This window comes from Gekko japonicus, unplaced genomic scaffold, assembly GCF_001447785.1.
Source record: "Gekko japonicus isolate JY-2015 unplaced genomic scaffold, Gekko_japonicus_V1.1 scaffold664, whole genome shotgun sequence".
Taxonomy (NCBI): Eukaryota; Metazoa; Chordata; class Lepidosauria; order Squamata; family Gekkonidae; genus Gekko; species Gekko japonicus.
In genome coordinates this window covers 720,870-740,679 of record NW_015166441.1, presented here as the reverse complement: position 1 = coordinate 740,679, position 19,810 = coordinate 720,870, and the positions used below count along the sequence as shown (strand labels likewise).

The following is a 19,810-nucleotide window of genomic DNA, read 5'->3' as shown; positions in this document are numbered from 1 at the left end:
ACAGAAAACCTCCTCAGACAAGACTAGTTTCCATGTTCCAGGGGTAGGGTTAATCTAATTTGAGGAAGAATCTTTCCTAGCCCGCAAATCATGCCTGTTGTAGCCTGAATGTAATTTCAATAACTCATTCACTGACACATCCCAGTAGAAACTACTTGGAAATATCAACATACCCTGTACTATAATCCAGAGGAAGAGGGAAGCAGAATACAAGGTCATAGATAAAGGGAGAGGGACAACATAGGATCATTTTTCTTTTTATTTCAAAAAACGGGAGGGGGGGGCTTAAAAACCAGCAACTAAATAAGATTTTTTAAAACAAAAAAATTATACATAAATTATAAACATTATAAACAGTTTCATGGACAGCAGAGAATCATGACTTGAAGCATCACAAAACAAATTCCATGGCATCCATTATAAGTATATCCACTTATACCTTGAACCCAGTAAGGTTCTTATTCCCACAGTTTTTCTAGGGAGGCCCTTTCAGAAATGTATTTTAAGGCCCTAGAACATTGCACAGAAATCAGATTAAACTGCATGTATCTCTTTAATCTGCCTTCTTTCATTTTGGTTGGAAGAAACAAGGATCAGCGCTCATCTAATGTAGGAACATGAGGGTGAAATGTAGTGGAACTGGGATGATAAGGTCTGTGGCATGGGGATCAGATATCAGGAATGATATGAATAGACGCTTTGTATGTTACAGAAGCCATCCCTTGTTGAACATACCCCAACCCAGATTTGCTCTAGTTATTTAGATTTCAGCAAAATAACCTGCATATTTTCAGGTTTTCCCTGAACGCAACATATTTCCTCTTTTTTGTTTTAAAATGAAACCTGATAGTATTGAGACTTCCGAGAAGCCATCTGGTTGATCTGTGTTGCATTAATTTAGAATTGGGAGTTTATTGAGGATAGGCACTATTCAGATTATAGCAAGGGGAGTTCAGGTATTACTAGTTTTACACGAACCTGCCTGACTGTTACAGTCATCTTTGGAGGCTCTCCTTTGGGTGCCTCCTCCTCCTGAGATCAACTGGGTGGCAACCCAGGAGACAGCCTTCTGAGCCGTGGCACTAAAGCTCTGGAATTCTCACCCCAGAGAGATTTGCCCGTCCCCTTCTGTTGTTGTCTTCCACCAGCAGGTGAAGGCTTTTTTGTTTCGCTTGGCATTCCTTTAGTAATCTCTCTTTCCTAACCAATGTTTTAATGTTTTGTATATATTTTAACTCTGTAATTTTTTGTGTATGTTTTAAGTTGTTTAGCCACCTTGGGGGATGCTTGTAAGGACAGAAAGGCAGGATATAAATTTCATTAATGATAATAGTTTTACATAACTACATATTAGTTCTGCTATTCCTCAAAGGAGTTCAGGGGTGGTGTACATTGTTCTGTATTTTATTCTTAAAACAATCTGGTGAGTTAGAGTAGTCTTGAGAGAGACTAGCCCTTGGCAAAGTGGGATTTGATCTTTCTAGTTTGACACTCCTAACCACTATACCACACTGATTCCTGTAAGGCATAACTCTGCCTTCAGGCTTAAGAATGCCAGCACTCTTGCTTGGTTGGGTAACCATTCAGATTTTTGTGAACATCTCCCTGATCTGTTCCTGATCCTACAACAGTGTAAACCAAAACATCTGCAGGATATTCGGTGTGTCACACATGCCTGTATCTACGTCTCATGGGATTTCACCTTTGACCTGAGATTAAATCAAAAAAGCGTAAAAACACTAACAGATTGTGGTTGTATCAGATGGATCTGAAAATGGCTTGGGGGTTGTTTGTTTTTTGTTTTATTATTATTATTCCTTTGCAGCTAGGGAGCACATTGAATTTCTTGAGAGTAGAAAGAAGCAATACTTAAAGGCTGCAATCCAAGCAAAGAAGAGGAACGATTTTGAACAAGCCAAGGTGTATTTGAGAACAGCAAAGAGCTTTGACCCAAAGATTGAGCTGGCAAAAAATGGCGAATTGGTCGACATTTCCAAGGTTAGCAGAAAAACTAAGGGGTATCAAGGCTGATGAATTTTGGAGAAGGCATCCATACTACCTTGTGTCATTGTGTCATCATTTACCATTTACCCATTGTTGCTAATTTTAAAGTTCTGAATGTCCCCAATTGTACCCCTTAAGAACATAAGAGATGCCAATGTTGGATCAGGCCAATGGCCCATCTAGTCCAGCACTCTGTCACACAGTGGCCAAAAATACCAGGTGCCATCAGGGGGTCCATCAGTGGGGCCAGGACACTAGAAGCCCTCCCACTGTTGCCCCCCCCCAAGCACCAAGAATACAGTGCATCACCTGCCCCAACCTGTGAGTTGCTATCTATACCTTGTGGCTAATAGCCACTGATGGACCTCTGCTCCATATGTTTATCCAATTCCCTCTTGAAGCTGTCCATGCTTGTAGCTGCCACCACCTCCAGTGACAGTGAATTCCATGTGTTAATCACTCTTTGGGTAAAGAAGTACTTCCTTTATCTGTTCTAACCCAACCGCTCAGCAATTTCATGGAGTGCCCACGAGTCCCTGCTCTATCCCATGCATAATCTTATAAACCTCGATCATGTCACCCCTCAGCCGTCATTTCTCCAAGCTAAAGAGCCCCAAGCGCTTTAATTTTTCTTCATAGGGAAAGTGTTCCAACCCTTTTAGCATTCTAGTTGCCTTCACTTTAGAAACGGTATGTATCTTGTGTATTAAACACAAATGGAACACAATAGCTTTACACCCCACCTCTTATCCTGTCTCGCTTAAGGGCACACTTATTGGGAGAGAGTACAGGACAAACTGATACAATTGCTCAAATTCAGGATTACTGTTATGAGTATAAATCTTTTTAAAAGAGCATGTGTGGGAAGCAGATATGTGTATAATAGTGTATGTAAAGTTTTGTTACATTTTTACATTTTTATACTTCCCTTCCTCTGAGGGACATCAATATTTTATTCCTGAAAAACCAAATACAATGCTATAAAGGTGCTGGCATGGATGCACCCTAAGGTTGGCTTATCTGCCCTTTCATTTATTCCACACTTCCTCCAAGGAGCTAAATGTGTACATGGTTTTCTCCTTCTCCATTTTATCCTCATAGCAGTCCTATGAGGATGGTTAAGCTTGAGAGCGAATGACTGGCCCTACCTTCCTCCTCTCACTGCTCCCTTCTGTGCCCTTCAAAATTATGCTCTTGTGGGGAACTTGAAGGAACAGTGCAGGGGAAATTGCGAGGCTGCAGCAGGAGGGAGAATGGGCAAAAATCTCCCTCCCCTGCTCTGCAGATAGAAAAGCCATTCCATTGGAGGAGCTGCTGCTGCATCTTGAAAACAGCACCTGAGGATCCAAGTCAGTGTGCCAAATGCTCAGCCTTGCAGGCTTTCCTCTTCTCTGACTTGTGGTTTTGTCCTGCTTCTTTCTGTATAGTATATTTGTGAGGAGAACATGACTGGAAATTTTCATAAATACATCCATCAGTTCACAACAAAAATAAGAAATTATCCTGCATATTTATTTTCAATATTTATGTTCCACTTCTACCCATAAAAATTGGCTTACAAATAAAAAATATTATAAGAAAAGGTCCAACGTTAAACTAATCATAATTTAACAATTATGAACACTAGTAGGAATGTAACAAAACAAAGTGCGTATCTTGCCTTGAGTTATTCCAAAAGGCACATACGGTCTCCTTACTCATGTATGTGATACCCAAATGGTGGTCACCTATTCGAATTGTCCTGGAGTCCTTTTTGTCCTTCCTATTCACTTTTGATGCCTTTGACTCGTTATCATTGATTAGTAGTATTAATTTTATCTGGTGATGAGGGCATTTTATCTCATCCTTGAAGGAAAGGCTGAGGTTTAAAATTTCCCACAGTCACCAGGGGCTTACTTCTGTTTTCGTGTAGTTGTAAGCCAGGACAGAGTTTGTGATGCCATTGGGCCAGGGCAGTTTGTGCTGCATCATTTTATGAGATAAGCTGCAAGCCCCAGAAATGGGTCAGTTTGACACCAAATGTCAACCTGGTTTGCCAAGAAGTCCTGAGATTAATCTTTGAATCCTGAGTGAAATACTCCATTGCCCTTTGGAAAGATTCTTACCCCTTCTTCAGTCTGCTCTGAATAGGTCCCACTGTTTTGATGCTGGCCCTTTTTCCATTGCAGCTACACTTTCTTTACAGAATCTCTGACTTGTTTGTTCCTCTATAGCTGCCTTCCCCTCCCACAGATGATGAGGGTGACTTTATTTTTATACATCATGAGGATGTCAGACTCTCTCAGAAGGCAGAAGAAGTGTACATTCAGCTCATCAAGCTTCTGAAAGACCAGCATGAGGTGTGTTGTTCTTTCTGCCTGTTCCCATAGCATCGTCACCTGGTTCTTATTTCTTATTATGTCCCTGCTTGTGATCTCCACTTCTCCAGTTCTGCCACCCTCAGCTGACTCTCCAGTAAGTGATTCTGCCCCTTCTCTCTTGCTACCCCCATACTTGGAACCCCCCTTCCCTGAATATGCCCGTGATGCCCTCTCCCCTTTCCCACATATCCTTTCCCATACCCCTTAATCTTCATTCCCACTTGTAACCAAGTTTTGAAATACATATAGCAGCATTTCCCATTTTCATCTCTCCCTTTCTCCCACTTCTTTCCCTCTGTTACTTTAATTTAGATGGTAAGTTCCTTGAGGACAGGGATCTGTCTGGTATTGCCTGTGCATCTGTCTAGGGCTCCATGTGCTCTGGTGGTGCCACATAAATAATTGTGTAGTGGAGGGGGCTTCTTGCTTTTTTAATTGGTGGTGTTTGATCCAGATTCCAAAATCAGTTGAAAGACTTCAACCCATTTCAAAATGTTGATGATTTTTAACTTACTGTCTTGTCCCCCTTCTCCATCTAAATTTGCTGATTAGCACTTTCGACCTTGGGAAATGGTTGTGATGGGTCACTCTTAATTGATCCACATTCAATTTGGGGGTCAGTGCTGCCTTAACTGCCTCATCGTCCTACAAGTGAGGTTGCTCAGAGGGAGACTTCTTCAACTGTGTTTTGTGCGTGGTTGTAGGAAGGGGAGGTCTGAGGCTGTTCAGTGCCAGTGCTGGGGTTAGCACCCCACCCAAAGATCCTCAGACACAGCAGTAAAATGTGTGCATACAGCCCTGACCTGGATAGCCCAGGTAAGACAGATCTCATCAGATCTCAGAAGCTAAGCAGGGTTGGCTCTGGTTAGTACTTGGATGGGAGACTTCCTTGGAATACCAAGTCAGGAGGACAGGAGCAGGCTTTGTTCAGCCCACCTCTCTGAATATCCTCCAGGCTTCCAGTAGGGGTCAGTTACCAGAGGTCTACATGACTTCCAGGTGCAAACACACACACACAAATACAAAAAAAAAAGTGTGCATACACATGCATGCAAAATTCTTTGCTCATTCACCTGTGGAGTAATACCTGGTGGGGGCATGCAGAGAAGAGAATGTGAATTCAGCCCAACAGCTCCAAAGATTTATTGACAGTTAAGTCTTTTAAAGAATGGGCAGTGATTTTCTTATTGATTCCCTTCCACAAACACACACACACCACTGCAGACCCCTGATTTCCCTTGATGCTGTTAGTAAGTGTCTGCTGGAACAAGAACATGGGGGTTCAGTAGACTGCAGTGGGTGGGGGAAACAAGGAAGTCCAGCTCTGCAAAGGCAGTAGATGGTTGGATATGAGTTTAGGAATGGTGCTCAAGTCCAATAAGTTTGAGTAACCCTACCTTAGTTTTAATGTACACCCCATATCGACAATGTTTTATAAACAGTGCAGAGTACTTGTGAGAGCGGTATGAAAGAAATAGCTGCAATTCTAGATCTGTCACATTTATTCCTTTTTTCTCCAGAGCATTTTCACTGTTCTGAAACTTGCCTTCTTGTGTCCTAGCACTCCATTTTTTTCTAAATTCTTCTCCAACTGTGTAGGTAAAAGAATATTTGATTGCAGTTTTTGTACTGGGGAAGCTGTTAAAGAGCCCATGTAATGTAAAATGCCTGTCTCTGAAATCTGTTTTTGAAAGCAAAATGTAGTTAACATTGTTTTTCTCTTCTCTTAATAGAAATGTCTGCAATATTCCAAGCAGTTCATGCATCTGGGAAATGTAACCGAAACTTCACGGTAGGTTTATATTTTGCCGTACTTTGATGTCCCCATTTGTGCCTTCCATGTAGAATTAAGCAGTCTGGGACTTAGATTTTATTTTGGGAACTATCTGAATTGATTTTGCTTTCATGCTCCAGATCTCATTGAGAGTTGTGTTGTCTGGAAGGCACAAATGGGGACCTAGCACAGAATGTTACAGGTTGGTTTGAATTATATCAGGTCGTATAACTTAATTAAGGCTATAGTCTTAGTCCTGGGAATAGAATCGATCAGACAGTCATAGGATCAGGGTGTATGTGGGCTTCTCTTGATGGAAGTGAAGCCAGGAGATACGGAGTGCCAGATCAACCTCCCCTGTCTTTCAAAGAAAGGAGGACAGTAGGTATTGCTAGGCTTATTTTCCATAAGCTTTAGGGGGGAACACAGCCTGGTGATAGGGGTTACCAGATCAATCTACCCTGTCCCAGAATCAACTAGACCTTGCATTGAGCCTGAGGAAAGTTTATAAAGTTATTGGCTCCCTACTTTGAAAGGTTTCTGCACAGGATTTATTCTCCTGACCTCCTTCTGAGGCAGGTACAGGAAGCTCTCCTGGATGCCAGCCTAACCAGCTGTGATGTTTTCCACATGTTCGCTTAAGAGTCATATCTGTTTGGTTAGAACTTGACTTCTTAAAAGTGTGTAGACACCATCACTCAGCAGCTGAGAGGGGAACACCACTGCCTTTGCTGAGCATGGCCAATATAGTAATGCTCCTGCAGGTATCTATTGGCTTCCTTGTCTGGAATTCTGTGTACGTCTCTGCTTGCGTGTGTGTAAAGTGCTGTAAAGTCGCATCCGACTTAAGGCCACCCCGGCAAGGGGCTTTCAAGGCAAGTGAGAAACAGGTGGTTTGCCATTGCCTTCCTCTGTGGAGTCTTCCTAGGCGGTCTCCCTTCCAAGTACTGACCCTGCATAGCTTCTGAGATCTGACAAGTTAGGGGTATACAACACTGCCTTCCCTCCCCACATTTCTGGTTCCTTTATCTCAGAGTGCAGAAGAGGGCAACCAAGGATGATTAAGGGATGGGGGGGCTCTCCTGTAAGGAAAGGCTGAAGAGTCTGAGGCTTTTCAGTTTACAAAAGTATTACTGGGAGCATGAGGTTCATAAATTTATGCATGAGGTGGAGAAAGTGGGTAGAGAAAACCTTTTCTCCCTGTCCCATACTATTAGGAGCACTCAATGAAGTTAATAGATCAGCATGGATAAAAGGATCTTTTACTTTTGGATGTAATTATTTTTCCTAGATCGAATTAACAATTGGTCTGTGAAGCATTTCTTCCCCCTTTTTCTGTTGAGTGTAAGAACATCATAATAGCCCTGGCTGGGTCAGATCAATGGTTCCTCTAGCTCAGTATCCTGTCTCACCTGGTAGCCAACCTCTAGCTCTGTATCCTGTCTCACCTGGTAGCCAACCAGTTGCCCTGGAGGGCCAATAACAGGGAATATAGGCTGAGACCTTCCTCTGCTTCCTGGCACTGGTATTCAGAGGTTTACTGCCTCTGTATCTGGAGGTTCCCTTTAGTCACCATGACCAATGGACACCCATAGACCTATCCTCCATGAACTTGTCTAATCCCCTTTTTAAGCCACCTATGTGTGTGGCACCAAATTCCACATTTTAATCACTCACTGCGTAAAGAGGTATTTCCTTTTGTCCATCCTGAATCTATGGCCCATCAGCTTCATTGGATGCTCTTGAGTTGAAGTACTTTGGGAGAGGAAGAAAAAGGTCTGGCTGTCCACTTTCTCAACCCTATGCATGATTTTATAAACCTGTGCAATTCTGCGCTCTCGATTGAGACATTTGGTGGTACTTATTCACGAGCACAGCACACCTTGTTCACATGACTCTGAGTTAATCTGTAGTCTCGCCTGTATTTGTGGAGAGCTCTGCTTCAGAGTCAGCACAAACCTGCAAAATTCATGGGGGATCCCATCCTTTTTGTCTTGCCTCCTCACTGGCCCACACACTTATTCCCCCCCAGAGCCACCACTTGCCTGGAATATGCAGCAGCAACAGCAGCCCTCCCCCCGCCCCTGATCCCAGCTGCTCCTCTGCCTGCCCAGCACGCAGCGCTGGTGATGGTTCCAGCTCCCCCCTCCTCTCCACCCGTCTCCTTGTAAACTGAGTTTGGGAATAGAACAGGCTGCTCAGCAAAGTTGTCCAGTCTTATTCTTTCCACTGCTTAAAGACTGGATTTTTACTGTATGTTGGAGTCTGCTTTTTCCAGAAGATTGACATGCAGGACCCATTGCTGTGATTCCTGAAGCCATCAGTAGTATAAACTAAGTCCCTAAGCATTTTAGCCTGGTACTCCCTAATCACTGCTCCTCTCTGGCATGAGGCTAAACTCTAGTCTTGTATCAGAACCCAGCCATTATTGGACTTGAATAGAGCCCACCCACTCCTGCTTGGAACCAAAAGAGGTTCCAGCAGTAGTGTTGATTTTTCCCCCCACTTTCCCAACATGTCCTTCCTGCACTATATTACAGGTTTGAAAAGCTGGCTCAGAGTTGTAAAAAAGATCTGGACATCTTACAGCTCGCTCAAGCCCAGGGATTGGATCCCCCAAGCCATCACTTTGAAGAGAGGACCTTTAAAATTGTCAGGTATGGCAAGCCAAGGGCTGATCGTATGCAGACAAGCATGGACGGGGTTGCACATTGCTTATTCCTACAGATAGCTGAGGTTTGCAAATCCCTTTTTTTTTAATACTCTTTTTATTAATTCCCTTCTGAGTCCTTTGGCTGTTAGCAGCCCAGGACACCCCAGCATCAGAACCAAAATTTCTACATAGAGCAGAATTCTTCTGATTACTCTTTCCTAAAAGTGACTTATTTTAGAGTGAAACAAAGCATTACTAGAAACATAGGGTTGTCAAGGTTCTCCATTTGCCACTAACACCTAATACAGCTCTCCCATGTCCTGATAGTGTCATGCCATGTTTTCTCCTTGATTCTTATTTTTGAACATTTGCCAAGTGTGGTATTGCAGTGTCTAGCAGAGAGAAGTGGACCTGATGCATGAAGTGAATCTTTAATTATTTTGCTTTGTTTGTGTTCTAGGATATTTTCTGAACTCAACAGCACAGAGATGCATCTTATCATTGTTAGAGGAATAAATCTACCAGCTCCACCAGGTAATTTTCGATTGTCGTAAAGTGGTCTTGAAGAATTTTTTCCCTTATAATGGGATTGTTTCTGATTAAAGGAGGAGTCTTGTGGATCAAAGCAAGATGTAACTTTCCAAATTCAAATGCAAAAGACACTGAAACTGAAAGCATTTTTTAAAACAGTAGAACATTTAATTGTCCAAGTTTTGCAAAGCTTTTTGTTTTATAGTAAATTCATTTGCTGAGATATTTGGTGCTTTACTGTTAAACCACCTCACTGGTATATTTGTCTGCAACACTGGTGCAGATTTGTGTTTGTAGTGGAAGTGAATTTGAAATTCCATCCTAAGCAAAGTAGGTGCCAGGACAAAAGCATAGGCCTGTGTAGGATTCATTGTATCTCTTGTTGCTGGACAAGTACAACCCTTGGGTGCTGAGTCAAGAATCAAGTAGCTTGAGAATTCAGCTGATAAGCTCACAGACAAGAGCAACTCTGTAGCTAGAGAATTTTCTCAAGTTAAATAGAATGAAATCATCAAAGTGAATGCTTCACTTTCACCTGAATTATTTGAAACTTAGACTCTGTTCAGACGTAACACAGCACTGTAGTTTATTTTTAACTGTGGTTAGTTTGTGGAATCAGGATTTGGCTTGCAGTCCATCATTCAAATCCTGGTTTGCATTAACAAATGCTGGATTCATTGCCTTCATTCCTTGCCCTGCAGAGACCTGTCTGGTATCTTGGCCTATTTTGTGGTAAGATTGGCACTTAGAGAACCAGCCAAAATTATGCCAGGATGTTGATCGTTGTACATAAGACTTGATTTCGGATCCTGGCTTCATTTTTCCGTAACTGGGCGTAATTAGTGGCCTTGCCTATGCTTAATTAAACTATGCTTTCACATGGCTCCTGAATAGCAAGAGAATCGCTGCTCACTCATACTGAACCAACAGGCTTAACTGTCAAGTGGACATCACACTGTATGGATCACTCTAGGGTTGTTGGTTTTTTTTCTTTTAAGTTCATGCTTGGTAACTCCTAACTACTGTATTAAGGAAAGCTATTTGGAGAACCACAGAAGTGTGTTAGATGTGAAGGAAATAGTGTTCTGGTACATATGTTAAGAATGTCCAACACAAAGCCTTACTTTCCTGGAAAAGAAATAAGAATTGTTATGCTGACTCCTGACATTTTGTGCAATTTCTCTCTTTCAAAGGACAGGAGAGAAGTATGTGTGAGTGCAGTTTCCTAGGGGTTGGACACAGGCAGTGAGAAGCTTTGCTGGGGAGGCGCATGAGGACACTGAGATACAATGGCAACATTATTGGCAAGGGGCAGGTCAGAATACTGCCTCTCAGATACCACCCATGGGAAATTTCCCCATTGTATCCTAGGGGGCTTGCTTTTCCATTGATTAAAACCCTCCCCCCCCCTCCCCGGTGGTGCAATGGAGAAGCTTCCTACCCAGGAGTGGGATGGACAGAGCAGTCAGAGAAGCGGCCTTCTAGACCTTCCCCCCTCTCTCAAGGATGGGAACAAACAGTTCTGTGAGCCATAATGGAGCCAGGTGACATCATGGGATGAACCACATAGTTCCAGTCAAGAGGCATGACGGTCCACTGAACTGTTTGAAGTCTGCCCCCTGTGTAGTTCCTATCTTATGTTCCCCTTCTGGCCTCAGGCAATGGGGTGCCAGTTAGCTTTGGGAATTTTTAAACGCATGTTTTTAAACAACATTTATTTATTTATACCTCGCCCTCCCTGTCGAAGCAGGCTCAGGTCAGCTTACGTGAAAATTTTAAAACAGATAAAACATAGCAAATCTAATATAAATATAAAACACAACATAAAGTGCTAGTATGTCATTTGTGTGATAGTGGAGCAGCAGCAGTAGCAAACCATTACAATGAGGTACAGTCAGCATTTGATAGTTCATATTGGCGGCGCACAGGCTGTCGGTGATGGTATTAGGTCACAGGGTCTTAAATTCATTCGGTGCAGCTCCTTAGTTGAATGCCTGGTGGAAGAGAGCTCCATCTTGCAGGCCCTGCAAAACTGTAAAAGGTCCTATAGGGGCCTGGTGTCTTCTGGGAGCTCATTCCACCACCCTAACTTTGGAAGCCCTAACTGAATGGATCAGAGCTAGCAGCTGTGAATCTGGTTCACATCTGTTATTTCTGGAATGTGCGTTCATGGTAAAGTTTTCAGTTGTCCTGCAGCCATTTCTTTATTTAAGAGATCTAGTTTATGGGCTGTTCTCAAATAATAAATCTGAGGCTGTCATTTTATCAGGCTTTTGGGTGGCGCAAGCTAGAGTACTTCAAAACACAGACCTCTATTTTTCCTTTACTAGAAGATTATTTGTAACCTTATGATCATTAAATAGTTAATAACATGGCTCTTTGGTCCATTCTTTGCAGCTGTTCAAAGCTTTGGCTGTTTGTAGCTGAATACTAGTAAGTGAGGGATTCAGAATTAGTATTGAATCTAATGCTAGGCTGTCTTGAGGGAACTTGTGCTCCTGTTCACAAGAACTATTTACTTGACAAAACTCCTCTCTTTGTTCAGGTGTGGCACCAAATGACTTGGATGCATTTGTAAAATTTGAATTTCATTATCCTAACACAGTGAGTATACAACAAGGCCTTTGCTTTCCCCTAATATCTGAACTGTATCACATATCAAAGTAGTGCCTTATCTGCTCACTCTGATATTTGATGGTTAGCTTTCTAGAGTGGCAGGCTAAGAAGCTGATACCTTAGAGTACAGACTTGGCTGTTGCAACTGGAGAAGTTATCTAAGACACACCTGTATAAGGCCCTCCAGTTAATTAGAGACCCCTTCTTCACTATTTGCAGCCTCGTGGGGGGTTATTCAAAGTGCTTACTTTATGCAGCTATTCCTTTCTCTTTGTGGGAGTGTGTGATTTACTCTAGCCCATAGAGAATGATCAAGGAAAGTATATTATGTTACTTCATCATTCCCTGGATTTTAGAGGCCTAAGAATTGGCACCAGTTTTTTTCCAGTCAGTTGTAACTGGACAGCCATATTGCACAGCCAGGTTCCCTCTGACACTTTTAGATATCTATGCTGTACAATGTGGCTGATTTTCAAGTTATATTTTTCAAGTTTACATCTAAAAGCATTTTAGGTGAGTGCAAGAAACACCTGTTGGAAATGCACATATCATGCCAGTACATGCATCAGAGAGCCAGTTTAGGAAGCTGTCTGATAGGCTCAGTTGTGACCCGGAGTTTATGCCACAAAACATGGAGCAGGCATATTACTCCCATTCTGCAGTCACTCCACTGACTGCCCCATCAGTTACTGGGCTCAATTTAAACTATATAATGTGGCCTTTCATGGCCTTGGACCCTCAGATCTGCAAGACTTGGTCTCTCCCTCCATGCGCTGCCGCAGCAGCCTCACTCATCTGAGCAGGGCCTTTGGCAGGTACCAAGCTGCAAATGGGCAAAACCAACAGCTGCCCGTACATGGGCCTCCTCCCTTGTGGGCTGGCTGCCTGAGGAGGTCAGGAAGGCTCCCACTCTCCAGCCTTTCTGCAAACTATGCAAAAGTGAATTATTCAGGAGAACTTTTCTGCACAGGCAATGGAGCTGTACTGTACTAAATGATTCACCAAACTACTCGGACAAATTATTAGGGACTGTGATCTATACTACTGTGTTTAGCGTACTGAAACTAGGATCCTACTGTGTAATTTTGCATCATTTAATGTGTTGTGTTAACACTTATGCTTTGCTTCAGGTCTGTTTTTTAGACTCCTGGTTGGTTCTACAACCCAAATCCTATTTCACTGTTTACTGAATGCCTCATCCTGTTGATTGTATGGACTCACTCTGTGTAATCTGCTTGGAGTCCCAGTGAGAAAGGTGGACTATAGAAAACATAAATAAATAATATGCAGAAAGGCTCTCTTGGATGTGTGTGTATGTACTTGTGAGAATGTGAATGAAAACCGTATGTACTACTCAGAATAGAGATCAGAAGATGGGAGAAGAAATGGAAACTTAAAGGACTCTGAAGAGAGAGGAGGTAATGGGGGTGGAAAGGGGCAAGAAAATAAAGAAAAATAGCAAAGATAGGATGCAAGCAAGCTTGTGGTTTAGAGAAGGGATGTAACCGATAGGAAAGCTGAGAGGACTGAAGAGGAGATAACTGAGAGGTGATATGATATAATAACCATCTTCAAGTATAGAGGATGGTGCGGAGTTATTTTCTGTTGCCCCAGTAGGTCGGACCAGAACTAACAGGTTGAAATAAAATCAAAGTAGTTTTCGACTAAACATTAGGAAAATCTTCCTGACAGAGCGGTTCCCCAGTGGAGCAGGCTTCCTCGGGAGGTGGTAGGCTCTCCTTCTTTGGAAGTTTTTAAACAGAGGCTAGATGGCCATCTGACAGCAATGCTGATTCTGTGAACTTAGGCTGATCATGAGCGGGAGGGCAGGAAGGGTTGCATCAGTGCTTAGTTCTTGTGGCCCTTTCTTACATGCCCAGGGAAATGCCAATCGCCACTTTGGGGTCAGGAAGCAATTTTCTCCAGGCCAGTTTGGCTAGAGATCCTGGAGGGTTGTTTGTGTGTGTGTGTTTGCCATCTTCTGGGCATGGAGCAAGGGGTCACTGGGGGTGTGGGGGGGAAGTAGTTGTGAATTTCCTGCATTGTGCAGGGGGTTGTACTAGGTGACCCTGAAGGTCCCTTCCAACTCTGTGATTCTGTGATTCTAGGACTGGTGCAAAGAAGAGAATGGGCAAGCAGAAATGTGTTGCAGAAAGCTCTTTAGAGGTAGGATAGCAGATATGGGAAGGGGTGCAGGAAGAAATCAGTGTGGTATAATGCGCAAAGAGAACCTATAAGGCAGGAAGACAGAATGAAAGGGAGTTAACGGTATAAGGAGAATGACTGTCTGTCTACCTATCTACCTAGTACTGCTCATATGACTGTCACCTTAAGCAGAAATTAGAACCACAAATATTTTAAAAGACCTTACTCAGTATTATTTCTCTTATATTTGATTATTGCACATATTAATTTTGTCACTGAGAGGGTGACATGATCATTTATATCCAATAAGAGCCATATTTAGCAATTCTGTATCTTTAAGTAAAGGAGTGACTGAATTAATCCTCAACTCATTGAATATAGGGCACTCCATAATCAGATGTTCGATGGTTTCGATTGTATCATATGCGCATCTGCATGTTCTGTTAGAGTATGATACTCTATTATATCTACCCTCCAAAACCTCCGGGGGAAGAACATTCAGTCTTGCCAAAGTAAAAGCTCTTCTTAGTTTTGGGACTGTCAATTGATAAAAAATATTTCAGCAGTTGCTTTGGGGGAGCAATTCCAAAATGGAGTGTTGAACATATCCTGCGTGCCCTAATAGGTGTACTTGTAGCATTGAACTTCCTTACACATTTTTTAATTTGTCTTATAATGTCCTTAGTTTCTGTATTCTTAATCATATCGTTTGTTATTCCTAGGCATTTCATTTTCTTTTCCAATAGTTGATCCCATTGGCTATAATGTTTATCTGCCTGGATAAGCCCAAGTAGAGTAGATCCTCCCTCAGATTTTAAAACCTTTACTTTGAAGTCCTATCTTCCATCAATAATTTGCCTAGTTCCACTCTCAGTGCTATGCCCAAGACACATCTAGGAGTAGTCAATAAGTGTCGGGAAAAGTCATGCTGGATGGAATCTATTTTTCAGAAGCAGCCTGAATCCAGATTCCCGCACCATACAGGAATTGGTTTAGAACCTTAGCACTGAATACCTTTAAGGCTGAGGGGACAAATGAATGTCTTATAAGGTACAGAGAAAAGGGGAAGGGATGAACAGTGGCCTAAAAGAAAATAATTGGGTCAGAAAGAATCACATGACTCACCACAGGTGACTTAGCAAATAAAAGGGGCCTTCGGATTGATTTGAATTGTGCACTAGAAGCCATCAGCCAATGGTAGGTGGAACCTCATCTCCATGGGAAGGGCAAACACCAAGAACTTTTCTTTCTTTACCTAGTGTCACTGTTGGCAGTAGCAACTCTGGTGATCATTACCACAGGAGGTATTAAAAAATTAATGTGAGCAAACAACACCAGAGGGCTTTGGAGTATGCCTGTTCTACTGGCAGATGGGAAAATAGCTGCCTCTGGAGGATGAGCTGCCTGTCTTGCTTAATAAATAGGGTATGTTTTGGAAATGGCTCCATTAATTAGGACACATTGTCCTTGCTCACTCCCTAAAGATATGTTTTACTGTACTTGGTGTTAATTTAGTCTAGTGTATAACCTGATTGTCACAAAAATAGCCATGATGTTATTGGTTGCATAGTCTTTTCAGAACCCTTTTGGTACACTAGCCAAGTTCCTTACTTTTTCCTTCTTGTGGATAAGGTAGTCATATAAAAGACACCACAGGATGCTTTAGTCCCAGCAGAGTCTGTCCTGCATCAAAGCCAAAATACTGAGTAGATTTCCATTGTTAGCATGGTTTCCCATGCCATGTAGATTTCTTTTTTTCTCCTGTATGCTTAATAGTAGAGTTTGTATTTCAGATATTTGCATTTCATTGCATATTAAATGTAATGTAACATTATACTGCTGCAGATAGTCTCAGATATTTGCAGGTATTTCATTCAAAAAGCAAATAAAAACTTGCAGCATCTGCTGAATCTTAACAGTGTGACATGGATCTGTTGTTTTTTTAGGGAAATCATTTCTGTTTTTATGCCTCTCTGCTTTTCTTAAAACAGGAGCAAGCTCAGAAAAGTAAAACATCTGTGATCAAAAACACCAACTGCCCAGGTTTGTTGGGCTTTCTGGCTCTTTCTCTTCATCCTCTTCAGTTGGGTCTGTCAGATCTATGCTCACCGGGGGGGGGGGGGGTTAACTCTGCTTTTACTTCAGCTGGCTTAACGTACCTAAAGTTCAGGACTGAGCCTGGCACCACGGGCCGGCGAATGAGCTATAGCCCCCTCCCTTAAGGAGATACTTGCAGGACCTAAACCAATGGTCACTGAATGCCTCTCATGGGTTCATACCATGACAAGTTCTAAAGTGGCCATGTATGCTGCAGGGTCGTAACATTGGTATCTGGGATTTTTCTTTCTTATTTTGTTGCTCCATTGGTGTTATACTCCTCTGTGTTTTTCAAGTTCCACAAGAGTTGAGGATGGGTAAAGTGCAAAAATAAAGAGCAAGTGCCTTTGTATAAACTCAATTTGGAGTCAGTTTGGTGTAGTGGTTAAGTGCGCGGACTCTAATCTGGGAGAACTGGGTTTGATTCCCCACACCTCCACTTGTACCTGGCTGGATGACCTTGGGAAAGTCGTAGTTCTGATAGCTGTCCTTGAAAAAAGAGCAGTTTCTGTCAGCGCTCTCTCAGCCCCACCTACCTCACAGGGTGTCTGTTCTGGGGAGGGGAGGGGAAAGGAGTTTGTAAGCCGCTCTGAGACTCCTTTGGGTAGTGAAGGGCGGGGTATAAATCCGATCTCCTCTTCTTCTTCTTCTTCTTCTGTTCCTTTTATTTCTAGGAGCTGGTTGTTGGATGCATAATATTCCTTGGGTAGCTTAATCCCTTTTCTTAATAATCCCTTTACTTAATAAGCCAGAGGTATTCCTTACAGCCAGTGTGGTGTAGTGGTTAAGGTGGACTCTAACCTTGAGAACTGGTTTGATTCCCCACTCCTCCTCCACATGGAACCTTCTGGGTGACCTTGAGCCAGTTACGCTCTCTCAGCCCTCTCAGCCCCACCTACCTCGCAAGGTGCCTGTTGTGGTGTGAGGAAGAGAAGGCCATCATGAGCCATTTTGAGACTCTTAGGGTAGAGGAAAGTGGGGTATAACCAACTCTTCTAAAATGCTTCATAATGTTTTTCTTCCTTGACAGTTTATTAGCAACAAGAACAAGCAGGAGGACACTTTATAAGAACTAAGCTGACAGGTTGTCCTAGTGGTTCTCTTTCAAAACTCAGATTATAAATAAGTAGAATGGGAGAAAAAGTGAAATTGATAGTTTAGCCAGAAAATAGCCATTTGTGAAATAGCATAAATGCAAATATTCAAATACATTTTTCTTGGCTGTAGTCCAGCCACTAGGGACTTGGGTAAAGACTGGTGAACATGACAGGCTGTGGAAGCATGTAGCCAGGGAAACACTGCATACAGACAAAATGTTGAGCCATGAAGGTACCCTGCCTTTCCTGCCATTCCCCCTGCTCAAGTGGGTCAGAGATGGAAGTGGAGCAGGAGGCTTGCTGCAAAGTAGAGAGCTTTGTGGGAAGGAAAATGCAAGGTTTTATGTGGAGCTGAAATCTGATGGTTGAATTTTGTTAGAAGAGAGTGAGGTCTAATTTAGGCATTAACCAGTATGCACAGTAGAATCTGTACCATCTCAGACATGCACCTACCCAAAGTGCCCCATGGCAAAATATCTTTTGCAGTGTGTGCACTCTGAGATGGTAAAATCCTCCTAAATTTGCACCAGCTGCTCTGTTCAGTGTTTCAATTAGCTTGAAATGCCCTTTAATACCTGTGTACATCTCACATCTTGTCTTCATTTTCTAGAATATAATCAGCTGTTCAAGTTGAGCATTAACCGAAACCACAGAGGTTTCCGAAGAGCAATTCAGGCCAAAGGCATTAAATTTGAAATTTTCCACAAAGGGTAAGTACTTATGCCCAGTGAAAGCAGCTCAGTGATTTGTGGAAAATGAAATTAAGTTCATGTGACTTCTGTCCTCTCCTCATAAATTCTAGATTCTGAAAAATGTTGTCAAAGTTCTGTGACCAAGATTTGTGTGTGTGTGTGTGTAAAAATTATCACTATAACCTTTACATACATCTGGCTATAGATACTTTTCTAATTTTTTGAGCACTTGGATTTTTTCGTAGGCTGAATGCATGAATGCATGATGCACAGTCTGGGAGGAAGTGTTAAGGCAAAGGCAATTTCTTGGTTACAGTGGATAATTATTTTGGATACTTACAGTGTTTTAGATCCAATAGAGGATTTGCATGGATGGAGTGGGGGGGTTGATTTTGGGCTGTAAAGTCCCAAGAATGAGTGCCCAGGCTGGGTATAAATGTTGGCACTTCACTGAGATACAGGACTGTTCAGTTTCTGTACCATAAGACTTTCTTCCACTTGTGCATAATTACTTCAGTTATAGAACACAATCTACCTTGCCAGGCATGTTGGTTCTGTACATTTGACCCCTGTAAACTGAAAGGTGCCGTGATATGTCCCGTTCTGATCACTGGCCACACAAAAGACAGGCAGGGCTTGAGGGGGAGACTCTACCTGTTCCACTACACCCATCGTTGAAGCTGGTGTCTGGAAACAACACTAGAAGTAAGCCAACAAAACCTTTTCACTGTCTCACAATGACTTTTTGGTTGTACACTGGTTGAACAGTTAAGGAGAAAGGGCCCTTCTTTGCAATATGGTCATTATGTTGTTGTTGAAGGCTTTCATGGCTGGAGTTCATTAGTTGTTGTAGAGAGTACTCCATCTTTCTGTGTTATACCTCTGAGGATGCCAGTCACAGGTGCTGGTGAAATGTCAGGTGTGAGCAATTTGCCAAATAAGGGATAATGTGTAGCTGACATAAGAATGAGCAGTTTTATTGTCCATCATAAGGTTCTACAGCCCATTATACTGCGGTCACAGGATGAACCTTTCTCTATGTTATGTAAATATTAATCTAAACATCACAAGGACTCTGGGTTGGGACACATGTCTGCTTAGGATTCAAAAACCACTGATGCTAAAAAAAACAGGTTGCTTACCTGTAACTGATGATCTTTGAGTGGTCATCTGTGCAGTCACACCCATGGGATTATGCACCTGCGCTGATCCGAATCGGTGGTATGCAAAGCTCACAAATGGATCTTTGCGCCTCTCCTCCAGGCATGCGCGGGAACTCTACTGCGCATGCCCAAGGAGGAGGGGCACGGACATCCCGCCAGTTCCTTCTGACTGCTGTCATGTCAATAACCAGAGAAAAGTACTGAAGCGATAGCCGTGGGGAAGGATGGGCGGGTGGTATGACTGCACAGATGACCACTCGAAGATCGTTACAGGTAAGCAACCTGTTTATCTTCTTCGTGGTCTCTGTGCATCACACCCACGGGAGATTGAAAAGCAGTGGTTCACCTGGAGGTGGGAGCTGTTGCAATTCAATGCTCTGCCGACAAAAGAACTAGACGATCCAGGTCCACTCTGTGGCGTTCACAAACATCAACAGCGTAGTGCTTGATGAAGGTGTTCGGAGTAGACCATGTCGCAGCCCCACAGATCGCCGACAGGGAAGCACCCTTAAAGAAGGCTGTGGACGCAGCCATGGATCTTGTAGAGTGCGCTTGCACAGGCAAGGGCAATGGGCACTTAGCCAACTGGTAGCACAGCTTAATAGTCTCGACAATCCATTTGGGGAGATGTTGTGCTGAAATCTTTAGCCCTGCGGAATGACTGGAGTAGGAGACAAA

General features: G+C 42.8%; 1 protein-coding gene across 4 annotated transcripts in view; it reads left to right on the top strand.

The window, feature by feature from the left end:
• The window catches only part of CC2D1B (coiled-coil and C2 domain containing 1B), a 71,042-nt gene that overhangs the window by 37,403 nt on the left and 13,829 nt on the right, over positions 1–19,810 (top strand). For all 4 annotated transcript variants that reach the window (XR_001482543.1, XR_001482544.1, XM_015411980.1 and 1 more), the window contains 8 exons: positions 1,826–1,998; positions 4,218–4,343; positions 6,098–6,156; positions 8,679–8,795; positions 9,252–9,325; positions 11,868–11,926; positions 16,075–16,126; positions 17,888–17,987. Coding sequence is in view for 2 of the 4 variants with exons in the window: in XM_015411980.1 (XP_015267466.1) it covers positions 1,826–1,998; positions 4,218–4,343; positions 6,098–6,156; positions 8,679–8,795; positions 9,252–9,325; positions 11,868–11,926; positions 16,075–16,126; positions 17,888–17,987 (760 nt within the window). In the remaining 2 variants the exon portion in view is untranslated. The remainder of the gene's footprint in view (positions 1–1,825; positions 1,999–4,217; positions 4,344–6,097; positions 6,157–8,678; positions 8,796–9,251; positions 9,326–11,867; positions 11,927–16,074; positions 16,127–17,887; positions 17,988–19,810) is intronic.